Source organism: Ictidomys tridecemlineatus, chromosome 1 (genome assembly GCF_052094955.1).
Source record: "Ictidomys tridecemlineatus isolate mIctTri1 chromosome 1, mIctTri1.hap1, whole genome shotgun sequence".
Taxonomy (NCBI): Eukaryota; Metazoa; Chordata; class Mammalia; order Rodentia; family Sciuridae; genus Ictidomys; species Ictidomys tridecemlineatus.
In genome coordinates this window covers 240153428-240180934 of record NC_135477.1, presented here as the reverse complement: position 1 = coordinate 240180934, position 27507 = coordinate 240153428, and the positions used below count along the sequence as shown (strand labels likewise).

Sequence of the window (27507 nt, the reverse complement as noted above, 5' to 3'; positions counted from 1 at the left end):
TGTCCTGCAGTGTACCACTCTCCCAGGCCTTTGTAGGCTCATGGCCCAGTCTAGCTATTTGCACTGTGGGTAAAGTGACATCTATTGGCACTTATGTCAAAGATGGCTCCCAAATTGCCTCATCTCCAGCAAGCCTCATGAGTTCCTCCATACCCTCCTTGACGCTGACTTGACCTACTCTCCCACCTACCCAGATAGAAGAGCACCAGATCTTTGCCAGTGGCAGGCACCCCCAGGTGTGCTGGGGTCTAGCCATTTTGCCTTAGGTGTCTCCATAAGCAACAATTGCCTGTTTACTGAACTCATATTTTGGTGGCTCAGAAGCCCATAGTTTGTGGCCTTATTGGACACTGGATCTCCGATCACTAGTCCATGGTAAAAGGGTTGAAAACTGGTTGGCCTGCTCATTTCATTCATCTCGTTAGCATTAAATTGAATTCTGTTCTTTCTGAGAGGGAATACACATAAAACATCTTTTGACAGTGTGAGTCTGAAAATATAGTTCATTTTTAAGTAAGAATGTTTTCTGACTTACTTGTAAGCTCTATTTTTGTTCTTTTTCTTAGGCCATCAAACCCTGCCGCCCCATGACCAACAATGCTGGCAGACTTTTCCACTATCGGATCACAGTCTCCCCTCCTACAAACTTTTTAGTAAGTTCCTAATAAAATCAAATTGTATATGATTTAGTATGTAAATAGATTAAAATGTGAGTATACTAAGTTACTGATTCAGTTCTTAAATGTTCTTTCTTTTAAAAATATTTTTATGTTGATAAAATTGATCTTTATCATAATGGAAGTTTATTTCAGCTCCTCACCACTGTAGTACTGTATACTTTTTCATTTGTATTATTGATGCTACATAATAACCAAATTCATAATGGCCAGTGAATTATGGAGCTGTTAGTTGAAGCAGTGGTGTGGGAAGAATGAAAACATTTCCGTATCTTTTAACTATTAGTGAATAGCTTATTTATTGTCTTGTGATCCAAACAAGAAAATCTATTGTATATTATGACAATAATAATGGCACCTAATATTTTTGAACATGTACTATGTTCTTGGCACCATTCTAAGGGTTTAGCATGTTTTCACTTAATTCTCACAATATACCTGTTCAAGTATATGTCTATTATCCACATGGGGCATGGGTTTTATAGGTGAGGTTAAATAATTTGCTTGAGATTTCTCAGGTATCAAGTGGCAGGTGGTTATTTGAATCTAGGAATTGAGCTCCAGTGCCGGTACTTATATACTATTCTGTTACACTGTAGTGCCTCATAGAATGAAATTTATTTATTCTCATCAAGAGATTTCTATTTCAGAATTGGAATATTCAAAATTATATATTTTAATGATTTCATTGATAGTCATACATCATAAAATTCGCCCATTTAAAGTATATGATTCATGATTTTTAATAAAAATCATCTTCACAATCTTAACTTGAGAACATTTTCCTCATCCTAAAAGAAACCTTGTGCCCATTTGTAGTCATTTCTTTCTTATCCTCAGCCTTAGGTGGAGAGGATATTTTCTGTGCCTGTGGAGTTGCCTGTGTTGTATTTTTTATGTAAACATGTGGTCTTTTGTGTCTGACTTTTTTCATGTAATTAATTATTTTCAACAAAATGCCCATGTTGCAGGATGTGCCAGTACTACATTCCCTTTTTTTTTTTTTTTTTTGGTGTTGGGAATCAAACCCAGGGCCTCATGCAAGCACTTGTCACTAAGCTATGCCCCAGCCCCCTATTTAATTCCTTTTTATGGCCAAATGATATTCCCTTACATTATGTATGTGTGTGTTTATAAAATAGATACACCATATTTGTCCATTCATCAGTTGATGGACATTCAGGTCATCTCCACTGTTTGCTATTATGGTTGTAAACATTTGTGTACAGTGTTTGTATGTGTTTTGATTTCCTTTGGGTGTAGACCTACGACTGAAATTTCTGGTTCATATGATAACTCAATGTTTAATATTCTGAGGAACTGCCAAACTGTTGAGTTACTCAAATAGAATGCAACAGTAATATTAGCAAAATGAATAATGTGTATTTGGATATTCTTTGATCCTTCTTAAGTTCTTAATCTATATATAATTTTTAAACAAATGATACTTATAGCCTACCTTATAACACATTCTTATGTGTCTATTACGTTACCAACCTTGATAGTTTGCTCCATATTTAACATTTAAGATTAAATATATGCTGAGCATGGTGGCACATGCCTGTAACCTCCACGGCTTAGGAGGCTGAGGCAGGAAGATTGCAAGTTCAAAGATAGTCTTAGTAACTTGGGCCCTAAGCAACTTAGCAAGACCCTGTCTCTACATAAAATATAAAAAGGACTGGGGATGTGTTGAGCATTCCTGGGTTCAATCCCTGGTATGAAAAAAGAAGAAGAAGAAGAATGTCATAAGGAAGAAAGTCTCATGTTTAGATCAATATTTGTATCATCTAATTCAGTTTTTGGGTAATTAAGGTCTTTGAAATTGTATGGGAATTGATATATTGCATGTTTGGAGGGTTGACCTCTCCTTGGAGAAGCTAGGATGGAGCTATGAACTTTGGCACTTTGAAGGCTTTAAGAGCCTTTTAGGCAGTTCTAGTCTTTACATATTAATGCCGAGTCTCTTTTTGATTTTTATGTTTGAGTGAGCTGTGTAATTATCTTGTTCCATATTAGAACTTCTGTTAGTTCAGAAATATAGTTCAGTAAGAGTAGTGTTGTGGGATTAAATGAAACTAGTTCCTAGAAAACTATGTAACCCTTGTTTTTTTTTTCTTTCTTTTTCTAAAAATTTTTTTAGTTATAGATGGATAGTTATTTTTATGTGGTGTTGAGGATCGAACCCAGTGCCTCAAGCATGCTAGGCAAGCATTTTACCACTGAGCCACAACCCTAGCCCCTCTTTTTTTCTTTATGACACCGATAATTGGCACCATTGTCTCAGGACATAAATACTGTACTTAATACCTGAAGCCAGAGAAATCCACCACCCAGAGAATTCCATTTAAAATTAACTTTTGTAAAGTTTGGAAAAATGATAGGCATGCACAAAGTTATCTTCATTTTTGCTCTTGGTTACTCTGTGTCCTGATGGATATCTTCACATGCAAATTGTGGTTTGTTTAAACTGTGTTTTGTGTTTCTGTTTACTTTTAGACTGACAGGCCAACTGTTATAGAATATGATGATCATGAGTATATCTTTGAAGGATTTTCTATGTTTGCTCATGCCCCTCTGACCAATGTAAGTATGTGCTGTTCTACTCCCTTTCTCTTTTCTCCACCTCCTTCCCTTTTCCTTGTCTTTCCTTCATATATTTTTTTTTTTTCAAAAGTCAGAGTAGATTTCCCTTCTTCTGACTCCTAAGAACATTTACTGTGCATCCTGCTGCATGAGATGCAGGAAATCTGTAGCAGAGTGTCAGGTAGAAGTGTGACATCTGTGCTAATGAGTCACACATTGGGTCCACATTAAATGGTGTAGGTAAACATGTGTCATTTTGAGAAAATAACATTTTGAGAGTGTGAAAGATTGAAAAAGGAAGATAAACTGTGGAATAATGTGTTAAAACTATTTTGGGTTGGTTGTCCTTCACAGAAAGTTGGAAAGTTTTGAGGAGAAACTATTATGTCTCTGGGTGAAGGAAAGAGAAACAGCTTGTTAGCTGGAGCCTGATTAACTTCATACAGTTTTTTGCTTTCAAGCCTCAGGAATATGTCTTTTGTAAGAGTCTTGGTCTGACATAAGGCTTTAGGATATTTACACAGATATTATGAATATTTTGCTGGTAATCAGTACAATTGTGAGTATCTGTGAGTCCAGAATCTCTGTTTCAAAGCTGTCCATCTTGGAATTGCCTCATGTATTACTCCATATTCCAATTGAGTGTAGAGTAAATCAGGAGGCAGCTGTGCAGGAGAGGAGGCACAGCCGTGTGCTTTCCCTAGGTCTGGCTCTAGTAGAACTTACTGGATTATAATTATGGTGTGGCTACATCAAAATAGAGTGCTCTTTAATCCTTTCTGGCTTGGTTTCATGAAATGATATCTATGGTTAGAAAGTTATTTTAGTACTGTTTATTTAAGACATGGAATTCTTTTCCATTGAAGACTAAGACCCAAATCTTGGCCTTACCTTGGCTTCTTTTTCACTTCATAAGTAGATGTAATTCCAAGTAGTGATTTAAAACAAATTGTTTTCCTAATGAGATTTCTCTTTTATTCCGTAGTATGTTTTATCCTAGAGAATTTTCTTTTATAATGTTTATACTCTAAATGTAAAATGTAAAAGCATGTGATGTTCCACATTACGTCTACCTCCCGGTGGACCATCTGTTCACCAATATAGAAAAGGGACCATTCTTACACAGCCTTTATGGTACTGGGCAGTTTTTGAATTTTAGTGATTCCCATGCTTTGTGTGTCTGTACTAGGCACTCAAACTTTTGTTATACTAAAGCCTGCAACCTTAGAGATATAAAGGGTTTTGGAAGTCATTAAGCCCACCACCCTTCATGTAATGCCTTTTCATGTAATGCCACCAGAGCTTGCAAATGCAAATAATTTAGTTAGCATGAAAATAATCTATCTGGCTGGGGTCATAGCTCAGCGGTAGTGTGCTTGCCTAGCAAGTGCAAGGCCCTGGGTTCGATCCTCAGCACAACATAAAAATAAATAAAATAAAGGTATTGTGTCCAACTACAACTAAAAAAAAAATATATATATATATATATATATTTTTTTTTTTAAAGAAAATAATCTATCATCTTTTTTTCTTAATTCTTTAGAGATGATATAGAGCTCATTTTGACTTTTAGGGTCACCTTGAAGAAGAAAAGCAGTGTGGCTTCAGAGAGACCAGGGTTTAAATGTTAATGAATTCCACCTACTAGCTGTGTGATTTGATACTGCAGTCTTTATAAGCCTTTGTTTTCTCATCTGGAAGATAGGGGCATTAGTTATAGCAGTCTCTTCAGATTTTGTGAAAAATAAAGCGAGATGACACATAGAAAGTGTTCACCAGGGTGTTTGATACATAATAAATATTGGCACCTCTTGTTTTAGAAAAGATGTCAGACAGCTGGCTTTGAATCTTGTAATTCTTTTATTTTTGACCTTAGTCGAGTGATTCATTGAGCTTTATTAATGTGGCTATGCTTGGGATTTTAGTTAGAATCCAACATACTGTATTAAAAATAGAGTTTGTTTTTTAGGTCTGTTTTAGGTTCACATCAAAAACATAACTTTTAAAAGTCTCCCAGCACAAGGTTTGACAATTAATGCTAAATTAATCCCTGTTGTTGCTATTGTTATAAAATAAAAGATAAAACCTCAGCATATATTATATATGAATGTCTTAAAACTTGAGAACTGTGTAGTGAGGCGCCCCATCATTTATGCTAGAGATGATAAAATAAGTTGAGAGTTTTAAACTGAGTGTTCTATAGTCTGTAGGAATTAGAACCATTAAAGGCCTTTTGGATTTGAAATAGTCTCCGAAGAAAAAGAATTTTTAAATCATTTTACTGATCTGATTCATTTTTGTATAGAGAAAGCACATCAGCAAGAAGGGCATGCCTGTAATAGTAACTATAGAGTCTCCACCAAAGCTGGTTTTGACAAGTTCTCTTAAGGTCTCCAAGCCTTGATGGCTAAGCATATAGCGTCTGGGAAAATTTTATCCTTTTATGCAATACATTTACTATTACTTAGAATACCTGATGGCAGTAAGGGCTTTAACAATAAGTATCGTTATATAATATAATACATAAGTTTTTATAACTTTACTTACTGTATAGAAGATTCTTCCATTTGCAGAAGAACAGGAAAAATTCTTGATCATTTCCCTCCCACCTTAGTTGGTTTTCCATTTCTAGTGACCTCACTGACCCCTAGATTTGGTCATTCATTGTATGGAAGTAGTAGTGTTAGAATGTAGGGGTTTAGGGAGGGTGTTTTCTTCCCAGGATGAGTTAGGAGTTAGTATCATTCAACATATGATATTCTTCACTTTTAAGTTCAAGCCTATTTTAAGAAGTGCTAGTAGGAATGTATGTGATTGGAGGGTATAGGTTGGGAGCTGTTTTGGTGCTCTTGCCAGTAACAGTTTCTCTGATGACCAATGTGTGTCTTGAGAGATTAGGGTAGATAAGGAGATGCTGCTTCTCCAAGTTTGTGTGTCTCAGGAGGTGGTATGGATAGAAGCTCAAAAGAAAATCAAATGTGTAAAAGAAAGAGTTTTTTAAACAAAATCTTCAGAAGTGATTTGAGGTGAAATTCCATGAGGAGAGGACTATGCTTGCACATGTTATCTGCTGAGTGCTTTTGCACATGATAGGAAGGAGTGAAGTTGGCACTTTTTTGCTGTCTTTTGTGTAGGAGTGCTTGCTCTTTTCTCTGCAGCTGACTTTCCTGCTTAGCAATTCCACCCACAGTTCTTTCTTCCATGCATACTCTGACCCCCAGGGACTTTGTGCTTCCAGCTGTGGTGGGTAGCTCTGTTCCTTATTTGAGTTTCAGATGGCCTATTGGATGCCCTTGTGATGTTCCTTAGGTCCCTCAGCCTTCCTGAAAGGGAACTCTTCATCCTCCCTGCACACCGAGTTTGATATGCTCAGGAGACATTTTCTTGAATATCTGCTTTTGTATTAATGCTATTGTGACCTTCCTGTTCACTCTTAAGTCAAAAACCTAGAAGTTGTCCTCTGTTCTTTCTTCTCTCTCACTCCCATGTTGTTGTGTGGATCAGTAACATCTTCTAATGTGTTTAAAAATGTTCCCCTCCTTTTCAGTATTTCCTTCATTTAGCTCTGGCCTGTTGCTTTGGATTCCAGTCTGGTCCTCTGGTCTTTGTTCCCTCTGAGCCATTTCCACAGTTTCCATAGTGGCCCATATGAAATATAAAGTATGATAGTCTTTTACTTGACTGTACTTGAAAGTACTTGAGTAATTTCTTGTGCCACATAGCCACAGGCCTTGGCCTTAATATGATTTGTGGGCAACATAATGAAGTTAATCTTTTTTCAAGAATCACCTGACTTTTCTCTGCACTTTATTCTCAAATGACGAAGTTTTTCTGTCTTGCTAGAAGCTAAATTGTTGTGCTGCCTCAACTTTATTTTTCTGGATGGCCCAGGAATTTCCTCCTTATCTTTGAAAACATAACCTTATTGGTTCTCTTGTATTTATTTTTCTTTTGCTTGCTTTTTATAATTGCAGCTGTAAGTTACATTTTTATCATATAAATTGTATTTGTTCATGTGCCTTTCTTTCTCTTTTGGATCCTTACCTTTTAGGGCAGGAACTGTGGCCTGCCTTAAATTATAATTATAAGCCTGGCATAGTTGTTTACAAACAATAGTTATATATTGTTTGCGAACAACTACGTTAAATCATGTAAAAATTTGTAATTCTGAAATATTTTTATACAATTGGAGGAATAAAGCAGAACTTAAAAAATAATAGTGGCCTTAGCATGTTGCTTTGATTAGTTGAGGATTCAATATCACCAGGAGGTTGAAAATGAATCTCTTATTCAAGTTAATTATGAATTTCACACAATCACTAACTAAAAAGAAAAAGAACACCTAAGAAGTAAAACTTGATTTCTGAGATTTCCAGTAGGTGGCGATATAAGGCTATTTTTCTTACCATCTATTTTGCTGGTACAATTAAAATTTGCTTCTTTTTGATTGCTATGGTTTATATAAGCGGTTCCATAGTCTTATGCATAGATTGAGTAGTCAGAAAAACCCACTTAACACCTCTCTAGGGCCTCTAGGTCTATTATTTTCCCCAGCTAGCCAGCCAAGCCACTGCATTAACCTCTTTTCCTCCTTTTGTCATTCTTTCATTCATTCAAAAATATCTTTACAGAAAGCTGTTGTGTCTGGGTGCTAGGCTGGATCCTGTTGGTACATTGGTAGAATAAGACAAATAGAGTTATTTTATGCTGAGCCTTCCTTTATTTTCGCATAAACACTGAATATTAGAACAAGTAATGAGAGGTGTGTACTCTGGCTAACAGCTTCAGTCAAGTGCAAGAAGTCCTAATTTACCAGTATCTGGTATCTTAGGCAGGGTATCCATGACTCTCTGCCTTAGTTTCCTCTGTTGTACGATGGGAATAATAATCAGACCTATCTGGGGATGCTCTGATGGTTATATGAGTCCATATTACAAAACGTAAGAATGGTACCTGGCCCAATAAATTCTAGCCATTATTATTTTTATTCTATACTTGCTGTTTTTGCTCAAGAGCCAGATAGGCAGCGTGAATTGTATGCTCTTCAATGAGCTATGAAACTTTAACTGATAAGTCTTCAGTCGGCCATACCTAATCTCATGAAGAACTGAAGATTCTGAAAGATTTTTTAAAAACCTGAGGGGACAATGTTTATGATTGTGGTTTTATTAATTCTTTAGAGGTGATATGTTTGGTTTTAATGGGTTCTTATCAATTTGTGCTACTGTTGGTGCTAATCATACTATTAATTAAACACCGACATCATGCAGGTTTCCTACAGATGTCTGGCCAGCTGAGTTCTTGACATTAAAATCCAGTAGTTGTGGACAAACTTCATGTGCAGTGTTAGTAGCGAAAATGAGGGTGAAACCTTCTTATTTGTTTGATGGCCTCTGGGTCAGGTAGCAGACACATTCTGTGCCATATTATCCTGCCGGGAAGTATTGGGGAACTGAACCTCTCTTCTCATTGCAGATTCCACTGTGTAAAGTAATTAGATTCAACATAGACTATACGATTCATTTCATTGAAGAGATGATGCCTGAGGTAAGTGAAAAGCTTGTTTAACAGTTTGTTGTAGTTCTTTTGTTTATTCCACACTTTAAAAAAAAAAATGGTCTTGGTCAGCTCTGGCTTTTTGCCAGAGGAGGTCCTTAAAATACCATGATCACTGTCAAAATGGTCACCGAAATGTAGCTCTGATATCAAGGTTAAAATTTGGGTCATTTTAAACTCATTGACCTTTTTTTGAACCTGCTTCTGCTTGTGTCGCATCTGCTGGTAGTAACTTTGCATCTGTTTCTAGTTTATTTTGTGTAGGGGACAGATTTTGGTTACTGGCCATTATCAGAGAGGAAATTGGAATAGTGAAACTGAATCTGATAGCTGTTAGAATAATCTTATTCATTATCTCCAATGACAAGATCAATGCTTAGCTCATTTTTCATTCCATATATTTACATATCTTTCCTAATTGTTTTTCATTGCGGATGCTCAGCAGCAGATTTATCTAAATATATGCAAGAAATTTAAAATTCCAAAGCAAGATTAATGCGAATCACAGAATGATTCATTGCCTGATCTTGAATTTAGTGGTGTCAACAAATCACACTAAGAAATAACAACTAGACAGCTAACAAGCTTGTGCACTTAACGTTGTTTTGGAGCTAGGGTCGATTTCCAGAGCCCCTGGCTCTTCTTAAAACTTGTTTAACAGTGGAGCTCTGTCATGGGCAGGGACCTCCAACGGGAAATTAATGGGCATGACATGCATGTTTAGTTAGCACCTATTTCATTCTGGGAAAGTCCTGTTCATTCTGCCTGCTATTTGAAAAGAATTAAAAAGAAGGGCATGTCCCTTTATTCTCCAAAAAGCCTTTTTGCTTCCTTTTAGATCTTAAGGTCATAAGCCTTCATTTGCTATTGTAAAAGTTTATGACTTCTAATATCATCTCATGCGGGGTGATTTATGAATCCTGAGCAAAGAAAGTAGTAGAAAGAATTAGTAAACAAGTCTTACTTGCAAATATATCATCTGTTTAGCTTGTTTTCAGGAGAAATTTTGGTACAAAGTTTTGTGATTTTTTTTTTTTTTCAGTAGTATTTGAGGTTGAACTCAGGCCTTGCATATGCTAGGCAAGTGGTTTACCACCGAGCTACATCCCCAGTCATTTTAAATTTTACTTTGAGACAGAGTTCTCACTAGTTGCCTAGGCTAGCCTTGAACTTGAGATCTTCCTGCCTCAGCCTTCTGAGTGTCACTGGGATAACAAAGTTTTGTAGTTTTTCTTAGCTTTTAATTTGTTTTTGCTAAGAGTTTGAAGTCTTTTGGAACAGGACTACTGCTTTTTGGTAGCATGGTAACAGTGATCCTGATTGTGTTGGATGGAGCGGGGAGGCTCTGTGATGAACAAGCCAATCAGCGCCTGAAGATATGTGTGTAATTTGAGTTAATAAAACATCCCCAGGAGGTTCTGATATGTTTTATAATTGGATTTGAAAACTGTGATATGAGATTTGACTTTAAATTTTGTATCATTTTATTTCTGTACTATAAGGCTGGGTTGACATTTTTGTAGAAATCCTAATGTCATTATTTTCTCCTTCACTTCTATCTAAAACCAGTGAGCTGTTGTAAGATAGAGGCCAAATATTTTAGGAAATTGTTTTTAAGTATAGTTTCAACAGACACTTTTCTAAGATCCTTGGCTAGAAAATGATGAATCTTTAGTTATTATATATTTACAAATCTATCATGATTTGACTTTGGTTTATTTTTCAGAATTTTTGTGTGAAAGGGCTGGAACTCTTTTCACTGTTTCTATTCAGAGATATTTTGGAATTATATGACTGGAATCTCAAAGGTAATTACAGAATTTAAAGAAAAAAGTAATGCTTATAGAAGAACATTATATGTGAAAAATGCTTGTAAATTGGGGGCCAGATAGTTGAAATTCTTATTTTTGAAATACCCATAGAAAAGTGTATTATTCATAGGAACACTTGCTATCACTTGACATGACTAAGTTTTTCTAAACTTTACTTCTTAGTAATTTGATGGGGCATGTTATTAGCCAAGAAGTTGGTACCAATTATTATGAGTAACTACCTTGATTTATGTGCATTAGGGAAAATCTCATGAGTTAATATTTTAAATCTGTTGAACTGTGTGTGCTCTTATCAACTTCTATGATGATACTGTAACAGAGAACTTCAGTTATTAACACACACACAGATGCAGAGTGGTCTAATAGATTAAAAAACTTGATGATAGTAGTTTACTCTTTTGAAAATGTCTGTATTACACTAAATATTTACTTATTTAAAGCAGTGTATTCATGAATGGTTTTTCAAACCAGTTTTCAAATGAATGAATTGAATTTGAAAGGCTTTTTAAACCACATGTATTGAGGAATGGCTTCTCAAACCAATAGCATTTCAATTTTTTAGTGTATTAATTAAAATGAGAAGAAAATGACATGCAAATTTATTATATCGTGCTCTAGTTGAGTTATAAGAAAAACTTGAATTTTTGAATTTCAAAATTAACTTTACATATTTGCTCTCCAGAGCTCTCATTTGTCCCCTTGACTTTCCATATCCTGCTCCTTGTGATTCTTACTGGTTGCTGTGGCAGATCCAGATGATTGATTAAGCTATTGAAGAATGGGGGGAGTAGGAGTGTTGTGTCCCCACTTCTGGTGGTGTTTTTTGGTTGCCTTAAACCAAAAAAATTCTTAGGAATTAGGATGCAGTGTTTGCTTTCTAAATTGTTTGATTTCTTTTCTCTTTCTTTTCCACTTGTTTGCTTTAGGTCCTTTGTTTGAAGACAGTCCTCCCTGTTGCCCAAGATTTCATTTTATGCCACGTTTTGTAAGATTTCTTCCAGGTAAAATCATTTGACTCAGTGACTTGGTGAAATAGTGCATATGAAATTAAGCCTACCATTCTCCTTTTAATCTTTAGGGTTAACTTTCCCACCTTGGACACTATTCATGTATCCACTTTTCAGGTTGCACATGAATTATAAAATTTTACATGCTGATTTACACTCTTGAATAATTTATTGCAGCCCCAAATTAGATGAGCAATGGAAGAACTGATTTACAAATTTTGAAAAATCTACTTGATAAAATATCATGCAAGCGTTAAAATTAACAGAAAATGCATGTGGCTTCAAAAATGCGTGTAGGTAATTGGAAAAAAAATTGGTATAAAATTTTATATACAATATGACGTTAACTTCTAAAATGACTGCAATACTAGTTTTGCTAAGGTGGTAGAATTATAGATTTTTTTTTCCTATTTTTAACACAATTTAAAGTATTTTATGTTTAAAAAAGTGGTAATTCTCCCCACTAAACTAAAATATATAAGTAAATATATGAGTTAAAATAATTTTTAAAGAAGTCCAGCTGTAAGATATTGGCAGTATATTTAGTATTTTAAAAATGCTTTGATTTTTAATGAAATCTTTTAGATGCTTTCTTGTTCACAAAACCTTTTCCTTTGAAGTTCCTGCCACCCTGTTCCCACTCTTTTCTCTATGATTTCCTAGTCAATGACCTGCTTTGTTAAATGAGTGAAACCTGCTTACAGTTTTCTGCTCATAGCAAAATCCTTTTACTAATCCAGTAAACTCAGGGGTGATTAATCACTGAGCCACACCCCAACCCACTCCCCCCGACTTTTTAAAAAAATTGTTATTTTTGAGACAGTGTTTTGCTAAGTTGCTTAGGGTCGCTCTTAAGTTGCTGATACTGCCTTTGAACTTGCGATCCTTCTGCCTCATCCTCCTGAACTGCTGGGATTATAGGCATGTGCCACCATGCCCAGCCACTGTATTGTTTTTTGACTCTTTTTATGGTGATGATTGTCACAACTCAGCCACCTCTTCCCCAGGTGAAAACTTGGTCTGGGCCATGTCCATGTGAATGTATCCCTGGAATCTGATGCCAGTGTCTCACTTGCTGTGATGTTGTGTACTTCTGGCCTGTCACGCCTTTGTTTCTTAACTTCTGCTTGACTCTACCCTTCCTTGTGCCAGCCCCCTTTCTGTGCTTTCTTGACCAAGTCCTGTGCTCCTTGATCTGTCCTCTTTCACTCAGTCATCGTTCTACCACCATGTCCACGTAAGTATCATCAAGCCAACCACTTGCCTTTTCTTCTGCATGTGGACCACTCAGTGATACTAGAGAAAAAAAAAATACAGTGACTGCTGTAGATGTGTGTTCTGCAGTCTTGACTGGGGAGTTTTTCTTCATTTGCCCAATTCTCCACAATAGCAGTTTTGGACTTCAGTCCTCAGTCATGCTTTCCTCCTCATGCCTCTGGTCCTCCTGGTAGCAGGAGTTCTGGCACTCCTCATGCTTCAGAAATCTCCTTGGAGCCTGTCATATAGTCTTCACCAGTGCAGACTTTGTGATTCATTCATAGGCCAGCTTTGCTTCAGTGCCAGAACCCCTCCACCTGTCCCCATTGCAGCGTCTGATGCCAAAGCCACCCTCCCAAAGAACAATCCAGATGGCCTGTGGCAGTGCTGACTGGACTCTTGACTTTGTTTTTCTTCTAGGCTCTTTTTTCCTCTTACCTTTGGTTTCCCTTGGTTGGTTTTGTATTTTGTCTGCTCAGTCTAGTTTAGACTTCCTGCAAGAGTTAGAGGAGAGGGCCTCTTTGCTCAGTTCTGTCACGCACAGTGACTTCTTTTTATTTTAATATTTTTAGTAATGTTTGTTTTGCTTAGAAAATGCACTCAGAAGCTTTTCTCCTTTTTATATCTGGTTTCATTTCATCAAGATGTCCTTTTTTCTTTTCAAGTGAATATGTCTTTGATTTCATAATGGAGTTTTAGCAATAAACTTATTAGAAAGGGTGTTAGAGGAGTTTGTTGAAAAGCCTTTCCTTTTTGTGTCTCTATGCCTCTAAGGCATTTTATGACCAAACAAATCTCTAAGAAAAAGTGGGCAGTTTTAAAATGATCTTACAGAAAAATTTTGTGTCAGGTATTTACTTTATGGGATTTCAACTCAAAAAATGTTTCTCATAACTATGTAGGGATAACATTTAGTCTGTCATAAGGAAAAAGTCTATTGATTTATTTTTAAACAGGATTTACTGTTTTATTAGATTTCCCTTTGGAAATAAATGTTTTAAAAAACCCTGAAGGATAGGGAAAAATACCTAATGTATAAAATGCATTTGATATTGGATGGCAAATTATGGTTGATTTGTTTTTCATGATATCATTTCATTAGGGCTGGGGATATAATTGTGGTAGAGCTCTTGCCTACTGCATGTGAGGCCCTGGGTTCAACCCAACACTGCAAAAAAATGAAATGACTTTGTTAAGCATCTTGTGTGGTGCATGTCTCTGTGTGTATGATTCTGGGGACACTGTACCACCTAGCTGCATCCCCAGCCCATTTTAATTTTATTTTGAGACAGTGTCTTGCTAAGTTGCTGAGGGTTTTGCCAAGTTTTTGAGGCTGCCCTTGAACTTAGAATCTTCCTGAATTGGCCACCTAAGTTGCCAGGATTAAAGGCATGTGCCTGTAAACATGCCCAACAATCGAAACATTTTTAAAAAGATTCTGCAATCTGTATTTGGGGTAAAAATGGGAGTTCATAACCCACTTGAATCTAATGTATGAAATATGATATGTCAAGAGCTTTGTAATGTTTTGAACAACCAATAAAAAAAAATGAAAAAAAAATAAAAGAGTGCATTAAAGTTAGGGCTGTAGCTCAGTAGTAGGCCACTTCCTTAGTGTGTGCAAGGCCCTAGAGTCTATTCATAGTACTGGAAAAATACAAAATAATCCCCCCCCCCCCACACACACAAATCACATAAAATTTTTTTTCTGTGTGTAAAATTTTCACATGGTTGTCATCATACCAGTATATGATTTGCATTTTATTTTTTAATAATTCATTGAGCAGATGGATGTTTTTAAAGATTATGTTAGTGCCAAGTTTCTTGTCAAACGAATCACATTAGTTTATGCTGCCATGAAAAATGTGTTATTACTCTTTTTAACATTTTAGGCCCATTCGTCCTTCTTTCCTCATTCCTTTCTTCCCCTAAAAATTTCAGCAGTGAGCGCTGTGAAGCAGAAGAGTGAACCTTGTCTATTTCTTGTTTTACCAATGCTGACATAATTCTTGGCAGGTAGGGCTGTATATACTTGTATACTATCATTCATAATAGTGCTTTATTTAAATATTAGTGTTTTGGTTACTGATGAATGTGCTTTTCAGATATTCTTTGATATCATATCTCTCTCTCTCTCTGTCTCTCTCTTAAAGAGAACCTTTGATAGAATTAAAACAAAAATACTGAAAAATTCACACAAATATAGGCCTTAGTGATTTTTCAAAGTGAATATGACCATGTACTTTGTACCCAGATCAAGTACCAGCATCCAGGAACCCTCTCTGAATCCAGTTGCTGCCCAGACTCAGTGGAAAACACTATGTTGTCTTGAAACACTGTTAGTTTAACCAGTTTTTATTTTTAATTATAAAAAACTAGAATTATATATTCTCTTTTTTTTTTTTTTTTTTTGGTAGTGAGGATTGAACCTAGGGATATTTTGCCATTGAGCGACATCCTCAGCTCCAGCTCTTCTTGTTTTTCATTTTGAAATAGGGTCTCGCTGAGTTGTTTAGGAGTTAACTAAGTTGTTGAGGCTGGTTTCAAATTTGCAGTCCTCCTCCCTGAGCCTCCCAGGTCACTGGAATTACATGTGTGTGGCACTGTGTCCGGCTGGCTTTGTTTCCATTTAGTGTATAATGTGTTTTAGAGCTGTCTGTTGTTGGCTCATTCTCATTGCTGTATAGTTTTATATGGTATGACTAAATTAAAATAAGCCTATTTATGATGAATGAATATTTGGGTCTTTTCAGATTTTGTATTGTTTGTGTGTGTATATATATAAGCACACACACATTCTTTTATATTTATATTTATGTTTATAAATAGCATATGAACATTCACTAAATACCTGTGCATGTCTTTTTGTGAGATTATGTATATATGTTTTTCTATAACATATATGCCTAGCAATGGAAACTGTAGTTCTCATATTAGCTTTATAATTACTTTTGAACAGTTTTCAAAAATGATTGTAGCATTTACCTTCCTACTAGCAGTGTATGAAAATTCGTGTTGTTTCACATTTTCTCCAATATTGGGCATCCTTCTTTCTTTTTTTCTCTCTTACTCTCTTTCTCCTTTCTTTTGCTGGGGATCTACACAGGGTCTCATGTGTGCTAAACACACACTTTACCACAGAGCTGCATCAGCAGCCCCTTCTTTTTCAGATTAGCTGTTCCAATGGATATTCAGAAATATCACATTATGATTTTTTATTATTTTAATTAGTGCATTATAATTATATATTGGAATTTATTGTGGTATGTTTAACATTATGGTTTTATTTCTGCCTTTGATGACTAGTGAATTGATACACCATTTTATGTATGTATTTAGACTGTTGACTGTTTAGATTCTCTATAGATTAGACAGACTATTGACTATTTAGATTGACTATGTTGACTATTAGATATTGTCTTTTTAAAGTGCCTGTTCAAGTCTTTTGCTCATTTTTCTATTGGACAATATTTACCTTTTTCTCACTGATTGGTAGATGATTAAAAATATATACTATATAAAAGTTTTCTCTGTGTGTGTGTGTGTGTGTGTGTGGGTGTGGGTGTGGGTGTGTATATATATATATATATATATATATATATATCTCCAGTATCTTCTTTGTAGATTGCTTTTTGATTATCTTAATGGTGATTTTTATATATATATTTTAGTTGTAGTTGGACACGACACCTTTATTTTATTTATTTATTTTTATGTGGTGGTTAGGATCAAACCCAGTGCCTGGCACGTGCTAGGCAAGCGCTCTATCATTGAGCCACAACTCCAGCCCTTAATGGTGATTTTTGATGAACAGAAATTCTTTAGTGTAATCTTTCTTTTTTATCTTTTGTATCTTGTTTATGAAATTTTTGCCTATCCTGATTTCATCAGGCTACTCCCATTTTCACTTTTAGATCTAATCTATCTTGAATTTGTTTTTATGATTGGTAGAAGATATAGGTCAGAGCTCACTGTTTTTAATATAGACATCCAGTTGGCCCAGTGCCATTTATTGAAAAGTCCTGTTCTTTCTTCACAGAATCAAATTGCTTCTGTCCTTTATCCTTAGCCAGGTTTTGTGTGCATGTGTGTGGTGTGTGTGTATGTGTGTGTGTATGTGTGAGTGTGTGTGTGTGTGTGTGTGTGTATACAGAAGCAAAAAATATAAAGTAAACATGTTACCACTCCCTTCTACACACATGAAAATGCAGAGGTGCTTTGGTGGTTTGATTTGTTTTAATGTCCCTTTTTTTTTTTTTTTAAAGTGGAGTTACTAAACATGTTACACAGTTTGCCTTTTTAACTCAAATACTTGACATTGCCTTTTAACTCAAAATATAGACATTTTCTGTATAAATCCTTGCCTCATTCCTTAATACCCACATAGCATTTCATATTATAGATAGCATTACTTTATTTAATGATTTCTCTAATGATGAATGTTTTGTAGCTCTCTCTTTTTCTCCATTGCATACAAATGCTTCAGGTGTAGTCTGTGCATCTATCTTTTTGCATTTGTGTGTTTCCCTAAGGTAGGATTCTAGAAGTGAGATTACTTGTTAAGATAGTATGCACATTTTAAATTTGGAAAGCTGGCCAGATTTTCTCCAGAAAGAACATACCAATTTGCAATTCTGACTAATAGTTTTTATAAAAAGCATGCTTTTTGTATCACCTGCCAAAGCTGGGTATTAGTAGTATTTATAATTTTGTCCATATGAGAAGCAAAATGTAATGCCACTGGTATTATTTGCATGTTTCTTAGCTTCTTTGAGAATGAGTAGCCTTTTAGATATTCCAAGTATTTCATGGTTCTCTCATTCTCATTTATTTATTAATATCAATATCTTTTAATATCTAAATGTTCAAATTTTATCAGTCTCATAATTTTTCTATAGTTGCTCAACTTACCCATTTTGAAAACAGCTGTTTCAGTTGCTTTATGCAAATTTATAAAATTAAGTTTGATAATTTAAACCAGGGATTATTCATTGCAGGCCAATTTGCCAAAAGCCAAATCACAGAGCAACCAGTGTATTGAGATTTTAAGAATTTTCTCAAATGTTTGTTTCTTTTTTATTTCACTCTTCCTTTTGGTTGCAAAACAGCTGATTGGAACTAGACCCAGTTTAAGGTCTTATCTAACTGTAAGTGGCTGGGGGCATAATTCAAGATAGTAAGATTGCACCTAGGGGAAAAGCCTATTCATTACTTGTATCATTACTCTACCAAAGCACTAAAAATCCTTTTTTTTTTTTTTTTTTTCCAAATTGACTGTCTATTCATATTTGGAAATCGTCTCTTCTAGAGCAGTAGTTCCCAGGTTTGGCCGGCAGGAGGCCAGGGGTGAGAGATTTCAAAATTTCTAGGAGGCAACTGTAGTTTAAAAAAAATAAATTGATTGATGCAGTGTCTTAATATAGCTTTTTATTTGGAAAATTTAAAAAATATATGTTGTTAATTCAAATTTTATAAAATAAGATTTTATCTAGTTATCTTGGTAGGAATATACAGAACATGTAGAATTGCAGTTAATGCAGTTATACAGCTATTCTCAGTATGGGGAAAAGGGGAAGGTATTTTTATGTTTCTTAAAATTAAGTGTTATATAGTTGATAAATACTTATTTAAGCAGCCATGTACTTAACACAAATTCCCTAAAAAATTTATTTCTCTTCCAAATAACCATATAAATAATTAAGCAATATAAACTCAGAGAATTGAGTCTCTAAGAAACAGTTTATAAAGTCTGTCAGTTCATTAATGACTGTCCAGATTCATTCCCTGAAACACAAACTCCAGTTCTTCCCGAATAATGAGCCGTTGTCACAGTTCCAGTCCCAGAGCTGGCAGAATTCCTGCTAACCTTAGCCTACCCGCTCTGATTTCTCATTTATATCATGTCCTATTTATCTCAGCCAATGAGATAAAAATTACTTTCTAGTCCTCAGTGACATAGTTCCATAAATCCCAGCATAAACTTGTAGCAGAGCAGACAAACCCAAAGAGCCAATTCATTAACATTAGTAAATTCATGGTAGTCTGAAAGCAAGTGGTCATGTTATTTATCTGCTTCATAAAGTCATTCCACAAACATTTTTGGGTATCTTCTTTTACCAGGCTGGGTGTGAGGGACACAGCCCATTGTTGTTTCATGGGCTCTGGAAGAACTCTGATTTTGTCTCTCTCTTCTTATATCTCCATGAAGGTTGAACCTCAGTACCAAATATGGAACAGTCTCAATCCTCCCTCCTTAATAATGTTTCTCCTCAGGTTGTCTGTCCTGAGTTTCTCCTTTTTCATCGTGTTAAATAACCGTGATAGGTAAAATATTTATCAGCTTTTAGCTTGGATTTAGAGTTGCACTTGATGTGCATATTGTGTTCATTTGTTTTTTATGTCTAGTTTCTAAGTTGCTATAGAATTCATTCTTCCTCTCTTAAATTGGGCAAGGCCTATACCAGTCATTTAGCAAGGAGTTGGAACCTTTAAGAGACCCTTGGTTTGTAGGCTCAACTATTCCTCTTTCCGGGTAGCTCTATTAGTCTCTTCACTTTAAATTCAATGCCTCTAGCTCTTTTTACTTTATCTGAAGTACTATGGAGTCAGCCAGCCATAACTATAACTGCTTATAGGGAGTCTATGATGTTTATATACCTGAATCTGTAAGTATCTGCTCCTTCCTCTGTGCCCCTCCTGATACTGGTTCGATGCACATGGGAATAGTTTATTGTTCCCTGGTATTGAAAATTAAATACCCAAAAGACTCTGAAGCAAGCATAGAGAGCAGGTTTTATTTAAGAAAGACTTCTGAAGAGAAGGGGGCCTTGAAGCTGAAAACCCATGGGAGGGGATGTGACTTGCTTTTTTATAGACCTCAGAACCCTTGTCTTTAATCATTGTTTTCTCTTTCTTCCCCATATATATGTGTCCAAGAGCAGGAGCATAGAGGTTGTTAGCAACAGAGTGGAAGAGCACAGTTGCTCAGTTTGCTGAGGAATGTGACATATCCTGTCCACTTAGGCAAGGCAGGGCTGTAGGTAGATTGCTTTTGGCAAAGAAAGCATGTGTGGGTTGGCACAGTGGGCCCTTTTATAGAATTGTTTTCTTAACCTCGGGTTCCCACCTTCTCATCTATCTGTCCCTTAATATTCCCATAAAGTATGAATTTTTTTTAAAAGATTCTTAAAAAAACACTACTTCTTCTTACAATATCTTAGGCTAGTAATGTATCTCCAAATGTCCCCACTCTTGAAATAATCTCACCACTATTACAAGCCATATATTTGTGTGGCCTTTTCTTTTTTCTTGCTAAATCTAATTCATATGGCAGTTCTGTTCAGAACTCTCAGGTTTCCTGCATGCTGCTGTTCTGTTTTTATTCATAGGTTGAATGCAGTTACCTATTCTGGCTTTAGAATTTCTCTTGTCTGCCTGCCTATCTAGAGATTGCAGCGGACTCAGACTGAGACAGGCATCATGGGTTTGCTGCGAGGGGGACATCATCTATTGAAGAACATATGTCACATGCAGGAAGACTGAATACATTTTAAGACTAACTCAGAAATATGCCTCTAACAATGTGTCTTACTTAGTTTGTGCTGCTAAAACAAAAGTACCATGAATTGAGTGACTTAAACAATTTGTTTCTCCGAGTTTTAGAGGTTGCAAATCTGAGATCAGGGTGTCAGGTTCCTGTGAGGACCTGCTTCCTGCTTCACAGACAGCCTTGTATCTTTACCTGATGGAGAGAAGAGAATACAAGCTGTTTCCTGTCCCTTATTACACTAGCACAGATCCCGTTTATGAGGCCTAATCACCTCCCAATGGCCTTGCCTCCTAATACTATCCCATTGGGAGTGAGGACTTTAACATATGAGTTTTGAAGGGACATGGTCAGTCTATAACACTATGGGAATTTGCTAATCAAAGGTGACTTTTGGATTTAAGGCAGATGATTTGTAATGTGGCAAAAAAAAAAAAAGAAAGAAAAAAAATTTTTTTTACTATATAGCTGGGTGTGGTGGTACATGCCTATAATCCCAGAGACTCCGGAGGCTGATGCAGGAGAATCACAAGTTTAAGGCCAGCCTCGGCAATTTAGCAAGTCCCTAAGCAACTTAGTAAGACCTGTTTCAAAGTAAAAAATAAAAAGGGCTCAGGGGCAAAGCACCCCTGGGTTCAATCCCTAGTAACCCCCTCACCTTTTTTATTGTCTCTTCCTTTCCACTGTAATATGAGCTTTGGGAAGGCAGGGGCTTTGGCTGTTTGGATCACTGCTATGAGCCCAGGTCCTAAAATACTGCCTGCTAAATGCTTAGTAAATATTTGTGAATGAATGAGTATTTAGATGAATGAATGAATGCATTTGCATATATGTAATATATATTATATATACATATGTACCATATATGTTGTATAAATGCAATGTGGTCCAGATCCACAGCAGCATCTGAGATAGCAAAACAGCTCAAAGGAATTTTTTTTTTTTTTTTTTTAATCTCAAGGGTGTTGGCTTTTCCAAATTCTCAGCGGCTCATAATAAAATCTTTACCCTCTGTGTTTTCTAGATTCCTGGTCCATTAGTTTCTGTGACCCAAATAGGACACTCTGTTTTGTGCCATCCCATCCCCACCATCTTTTGCTTTTGCTACCCTTGTTTCTCCATGAAGTGTTTGGCTCTGTACCATAACTTGAAGCGTAGCTCATGATGGGGAAAGGATAATCATTGTTCTGTAGATCTTCAGGGTTTTATCCTTCTTTTGGGTGCGAGTAGGCAAAGAAAAGTGATACCAGGTAGGTTGCCTGTGTTGATTAAGAAGCAAAACCCAAAAGGCAGAATCTCACATTAATGCCCAAATTAAATGGATGTTTTTGGTTCATCAAATGGATTGTCTTTTTCCAAGATACTTCAGTTATGTCCTTTGTTGTTTTTGTCTTCTGTACTTGGTGATATATGTTTCTGAAAGGCACAGAACACTTGGTGTTATTTCCATGTACTAACTCCATAATGATTTTCTACAATATTAGTACCGGCTCTTTAGCTCTATTCATCGTGGCAGGTGCAGCACATTAGCACCAAAAAATTAGACCATAATGCAACAATGGCATATTGAAAACATCCATAAATATCTCATAAAAGCTTAGAATTTTCTTAAGACAGTAACATTACTTCTAAAGAGCTTTCATCTGTTACCTAGAAAGAATGATAAAATATTTAAGACATAACATAGTTCTATATATTATAAACTCTGATTCTTTATGCTAGTGGCTTTAAATTTATTTAGGCAGGTGTCTTTTTTTTAATATATTCATACCTCACAAATGAAGCTTTTTATCATTTATAATGTTGTTGCCATTTTAGTAAATGAGATGGTTTATGAGCCCTGTTCATTGATGAAACAAATGGCTTTTGTATTATTTGGCATCTGGCTAACAATGTAAATTATAAATTACCTTTTACATGTGCTCTTTTCCCCCATTGTCTTGCTTTTCCTTGTTCAACTGAGGATTGCTGTTAATTGGGAGCCTTACTTTTCCCCTCTCTCTCTACCCCCACCCAAGATGGAGGCAAGGAAGTGCTGTCAATGCACCAGATTCTTCTCTACTTGTTACGGTGTAGTAAAGCCCTGGTACCTGAGGAGGAGATTGCCAATATGCTTCAGTGGGAGGAGCTTGAGTGGCAGAAATATGCAGAAGAATGCAAAGGCATGATTGTTACCAACCCTGGGACGGTATGTTCTGGTAATTCACACACTGAGCACTGAATTGGCTTTTTTTCCAGGTTTGGATGTTTTGCCAAAAACAAACAAGCAACGGCAACAAAAACTCAGTACATTTTAAAAGCTTCAAGTGCTTATTGTATTTTGTTCTTTGAATAATTTTTGCTTTAAATATTTACTAATCAGAAAATTTTTACTGATCATAGAAAATATTTACTAAGCAAAAAATAGTATAATTTAGGCATATTTAGTAATCAGTTCACCAGAATAATAAATTTACCCTGCCTTAAGATTTTTTGATGCAAATTGCCATCCGTAAGGGTTGTGAAATTTGTATTCTGACCTGGAATACATAAGGGTACTCCTTTTTTTTCATACTAGTTACACTGATTTAAAGAATTTTGTCCAGGTTTGGTGGTGTACACTTGTAGTCCCAGCAATTCAGGAGGCTGAGGCAAGAGAATTAGAAGTTCAAGGTTAGCTTGAACAACTTAATTAGATCCTGTCCCAAATAAAAATATTAAAAAGTAGCGGGGGTGTGCTGGGGCTTTAGTTCAGTGGCAGAGCACTTGCCTAGCATGTGTGAGGCACTGGGTTCGATCCTTAGCATCACATAAAAATGAAACAAAGGCATGTTGTTCATCTACAACTACAAAAAAAAATTTAAATATTATATATCTATAAAGGGCTGGGGATGTAGCTCAGTGATAAAGTGTCCCTGTATTCAGTCCCCAGTTCCTAACAAAATAAGATTAAAAAAAAAAAAAAGAAGAACTTTGCCAGTTTGCTAGGGGAAAAATTTTATTATTTCAAATTTATATTTATTTTGGTTTCTAGTGCAAATTGATACTTTGAATGTTTACTGTATATTCATTTTAGATAATTGCCTATAATTATCTTTGGTGTGACTTTTCTTTTGTGGTATTTCTTCTCTTTTTATTGATCTGTTATCATTATCATTACAAGTATTTACCATTAGTATTGTTTGCTTCTTAAATTTTTTTAAAAAGTAGATTCTAAGTTAATTTTTGAAATTAATGTATAAAGGTTAAAAGCAGAAAAATTTTAAAATTTATTGATTTCTATAAAATATAGCATTTTATTTCAGGGAGTTTTTTTCTCTGTAATATGTTTTATAAAATAATTATATATTGGCATCTTATAAAATTTTGCAGAAATGGAGAATTAATATATATCCACATAAAGAAACAGAGTAAGCTATTTAAATAAAGTTTTTTAAACTGCCAATTGTTCAAAACAGTATAAATTATTACTTTTTGTTGTGTTGACACTAACAGCTGCACAAACAAAAAATTGCTGCTTGTAAATCTAACAAATGAAATAATTTAGTAAAAATATGTTTAAGCATAAGACTTAAGACTAGAAAAATCATACAAATTTTACTGTTATACTGTTAAGCCACATAAATAATTATCAAAGTAACTTTAAAAGAAATATATAGTAGTACTATGTGATTAAGACTACAAATTTTATTTTTTTTTAAACAACTGCATATATTTTTATTTCTTGTCAGTTTCAGAGCTGAGTCAGAGGATGGGGTTGATATCAGGTGGCAGGAGACATGCATTTATCTTGGTTGTTCTATAGTGGACACATTGGGAACATAATCGCCTTGGGCTTTCTTCTCTGGCATAGTTAAGTTTTCCTGAAATCCTTGTTATCAGCTGGATTTTTTTTTTTTTTTAAACCAAGGATGCCTTGACTGGCTACATCCTTTATGCTGTAGGCAGTGGAGCATTTTGCAGCTTTAAAAATCCCCTGGTGCTTTTGATCATCCATTGCTTATTTTTGAGTTCATGGCATAGATGACATTTATGTGTCTCAATTATCATCATTTAGTTACTTAGTTGAGGGACCACTGGGTGACTGGTGCTAGTGAAGGTTTCATATTATATGTGATGCTTGCTCAGTTGAAAACTCAAGGTGTAGAAAACATCTGTGGTGATGGTTGCGTCAGTGGGCCAATCAGGAAAGCCTGTAGTTGCAGCAGAGGTTACTGGGCCAGGCCTGCCAGGAAGGCTTCATAAGCACCACAGTGGGGTCTCAGAGAAATCAAGAAACTGTACTAATTATTTGCACAATTAATGTAAATCATTGAGGTGGTGTGAGGTCAGTTTTGAAGATAGTGAAGAAACCAGACTAGTCAGAATGAAATATCATGGTGTCTTATATTGGGAAATAATGAGTAATAAATTCAGAGAGGTAAATTTGGATGTTAGGCTTAGGAATATGTTGAAATTATTTTTTAGTGTTTGTGTAAAGGTATTACATCCTCATGAGAAGTGTAAAGTTACTCAGAAGTTAAGGTAGAATGACAGCATGTTGTATCCTCTGTGTACTTGCTTTGAAAGACTTCCCAATGGCAAGAATTTTGGGAAATTTATTAAATTTTTCAAGCCATTATGGTCACATTAAATACTTCATTGCTTTAAAACTTAAAAAAAAAAAATTATTCCCTGAGCACTTTACCTCTGCCAGGGAATTCTCGGGTCATTAGTGAGAATATTTTTGGTTCTTACACAGAGATAGTATGATAGATGTTGAGCGTATGGTCAGAGTCTAGAACTTATTTAATTCCCTCTCTCCCCATAATTTGGATATACTATGGATTTTTTTTGAGACAAGGTCTTACTATGTTGCCCAGACTGGTCTTGAACTCTTCTGGGCTCAAATGATCTTTCTTCCTTAGCCTCCTGAGTAGCTGCAAGTATAGGTGTGTGCCACAGCTCCTGGCTACTATATTTTAAATCACTGTTTATTCTGTTGATACAATAGCCTGGTGTTTAAAGTCATAGAAATATGAATAATTCAATGGTATTCTTCAGTTGTACACTTTCTCTTATAAAAATGTAGCCTGCCACTTTGATGTGCACAATAATTAAAGCAATTATTAGACCTAAGTAACATGTTTCTACTCTACTGCTAATGGATATTGAAATAATTTGATATTAGTTTCCCTGTGAACAAGTATTTTTTTTTTTTTGTCTCTTAATTTTTAGATCAGGTACCAAGTGAAATTTTGATAATCAAATGACATTTAAATTTTTTAAATAAAACTTAAGTTTGAGTTGTTTTTTAACAATATGAATGAATCTGCACAAATCTGTCCTCTTTGTCACATAGTTGTTATTTGTCAGATGCTGGATTGGGTCAGGGCTGTAGTTGTAGGTAAGCGACCAGCTTTCCCAGTTGTGGGTTGATTTTCCTGGTTTTAGTATTAGAAACAACCCTTACATCCCACACAAACTGGACACTGACTTATTGTAGGAACTGTTGTGAGACAGAATGCAGTTCATTTGCCTCTGTGTGCATCAGTTCTGCAGCCAAAATGTCTGAAGTAACTGAGCCAGAGACTCCACAATCTTGTACATGAAATGGATTACTAGTTAGGGACTTCCCTGAGAGTTGATTATAAACAAGGAGGTTGCTAAGACACATTCTCCATTATTTTTATCATCTTTTCACAAATTTAAACTTTTAGGATGAAAGGTTTTCCAAAAATGGTCTAGAAGTAGCCATCCATTCATTTATTTCCTTATTAGACATGAAGGGAAAAAAAACATATTAGGCTGTTTGTTAAAATACAAAAAATGGGGCTGGGGTTGTGGCTCAGTGGTAGAGCGCTTGCCTAGCATGTGTGAGGCACTAGGTTCAAATCTCAGCACCACATAAAAATAAATAAAATAAAGGTCCATTGACAACTAAAAAAATATTTAAAAAAATACAAAAATGTTGTACAGCTCTTCTAATTTAAAGGTGTAAAATTAAAGAAATGTACAAGGTATACTGAGGACTAGTGCAGGAATATTTTAAAAAGACATCTGTTTGTGCTTCCTATGTAAAAATAAGCTATTTATTTGAAATGTGAAATTAAAGCACATCTCTTCACTGTGATGTGGAATCTTTCCCTGGTGCCTTGGAGAGGATAAGGAAAAGTTATATCTGACTAGGTGTCCTTTTAAAAGTTTAATTTTTAAAGGTTTCTGTGTGGACTGCAAAAAAAGGATAAAATCATTGTTCATTATGCCAAATGGCATAGACTCATTTGCAGGGATGACATTATAGTTTTTATATAGTATAGCTGCTATGATTAAAGGATTTTAAATGACATTTTTCCCTTTGGGGACAAGGCTTTCCTAGAAAAAATCCGATTAATTCCTTCCCTATTTAGGTTAAAGTCAATACTTGAAGTCTTCTTATGGGAATAAATGGCTTTGATTTTTTTTCTCTAGAAACCAAGTTCTGTCCGCATCGATCAACTAGATCGTGAGCAGTTCAACCCTGATGTGATTACTTTTCCGATTATCGTGCACTTTGGGATACGCCCTGCACAGTTGAGTTATGCAGGAGACCCACAGTAAGATATTTCTCAGTGTTTGTCTTAGCCACTTTCACCTTCTACTAACAGCTGAATTAGCAGAGGAATACCCTTTAGTGGACATTTTCCTTTTTAAAAATTAAGAATTGAAATGAGCCATGTTCTAAATTTAGGTTACCAAATGGTAGCTCCTGAAGAATGATTTTTTTCTCTACTATTTGACTGTAAGAAATTATTATGAAAAGAGATTATCCCTGGCAATCTTGGTCAACTTGAGTCCTGTATGGTTTTAGACTTTAAGGAGCTTTTCCTTTATTTGTCATTATAATAATTATTGTTATCATTTTTTATTTTTTCAGTGCCCTCTAGAGGAAAGTAGCACCATATTGGTTCCTAGCACTGCTGAATTTGTGCATAATTCTATTTTGGGGGCATCATTAAGATCTCAAGACTCCTTGCAGAGTCAAGGGTTGTGTTGGAAGTAGGAGCCACGATGCCCTACTTAAGAGTTGTTAATTTGCACATTTGGGT

At 35.5% G+C, this 27507-nt stretch overlaps 1 protein-coding gene across 6 annotated transcripts in view; it reads left to right on the top strand.

The window, feature by feature from the left end:
• Drosha (drosha ribonuclease III) overlaps nt 1-27507 on the top strand; it is a 117546-nt gene that overhangs the window by 31853 nt on the left and 58186 nt on the right. For 5 of the 6 annotated variants that reach the window (XM_021726594.3, XM_013358782.4, XM_078016977.1 and 2 more), the window contains 7 exons: nt 567-653; nt 3177-3263; nt 8739-8810; nt 10546-10627; nt 11578-11652; nt 22480-22649; nt 26891-27015. In XM_021726594.3, the coding sequence (XP_021582269.1) occupies nt 567-653; nt 3177-3263; nt 8739-8810; nt 10546-10627; nt 11578-11652; nt 22480-22649; nt 26891-27015 (698 nt within the window). The remainder of the gene's footprint in view (nt 1-566; nt 654-3176; nt 3264-8738; nt 8811-10545; nt 10628-11577; nt 11653-22479; nt 22650-26890; nt 27016-27507) is intronic. The other variant, XM_021726593.3, reaches the window with a different exon arrangement.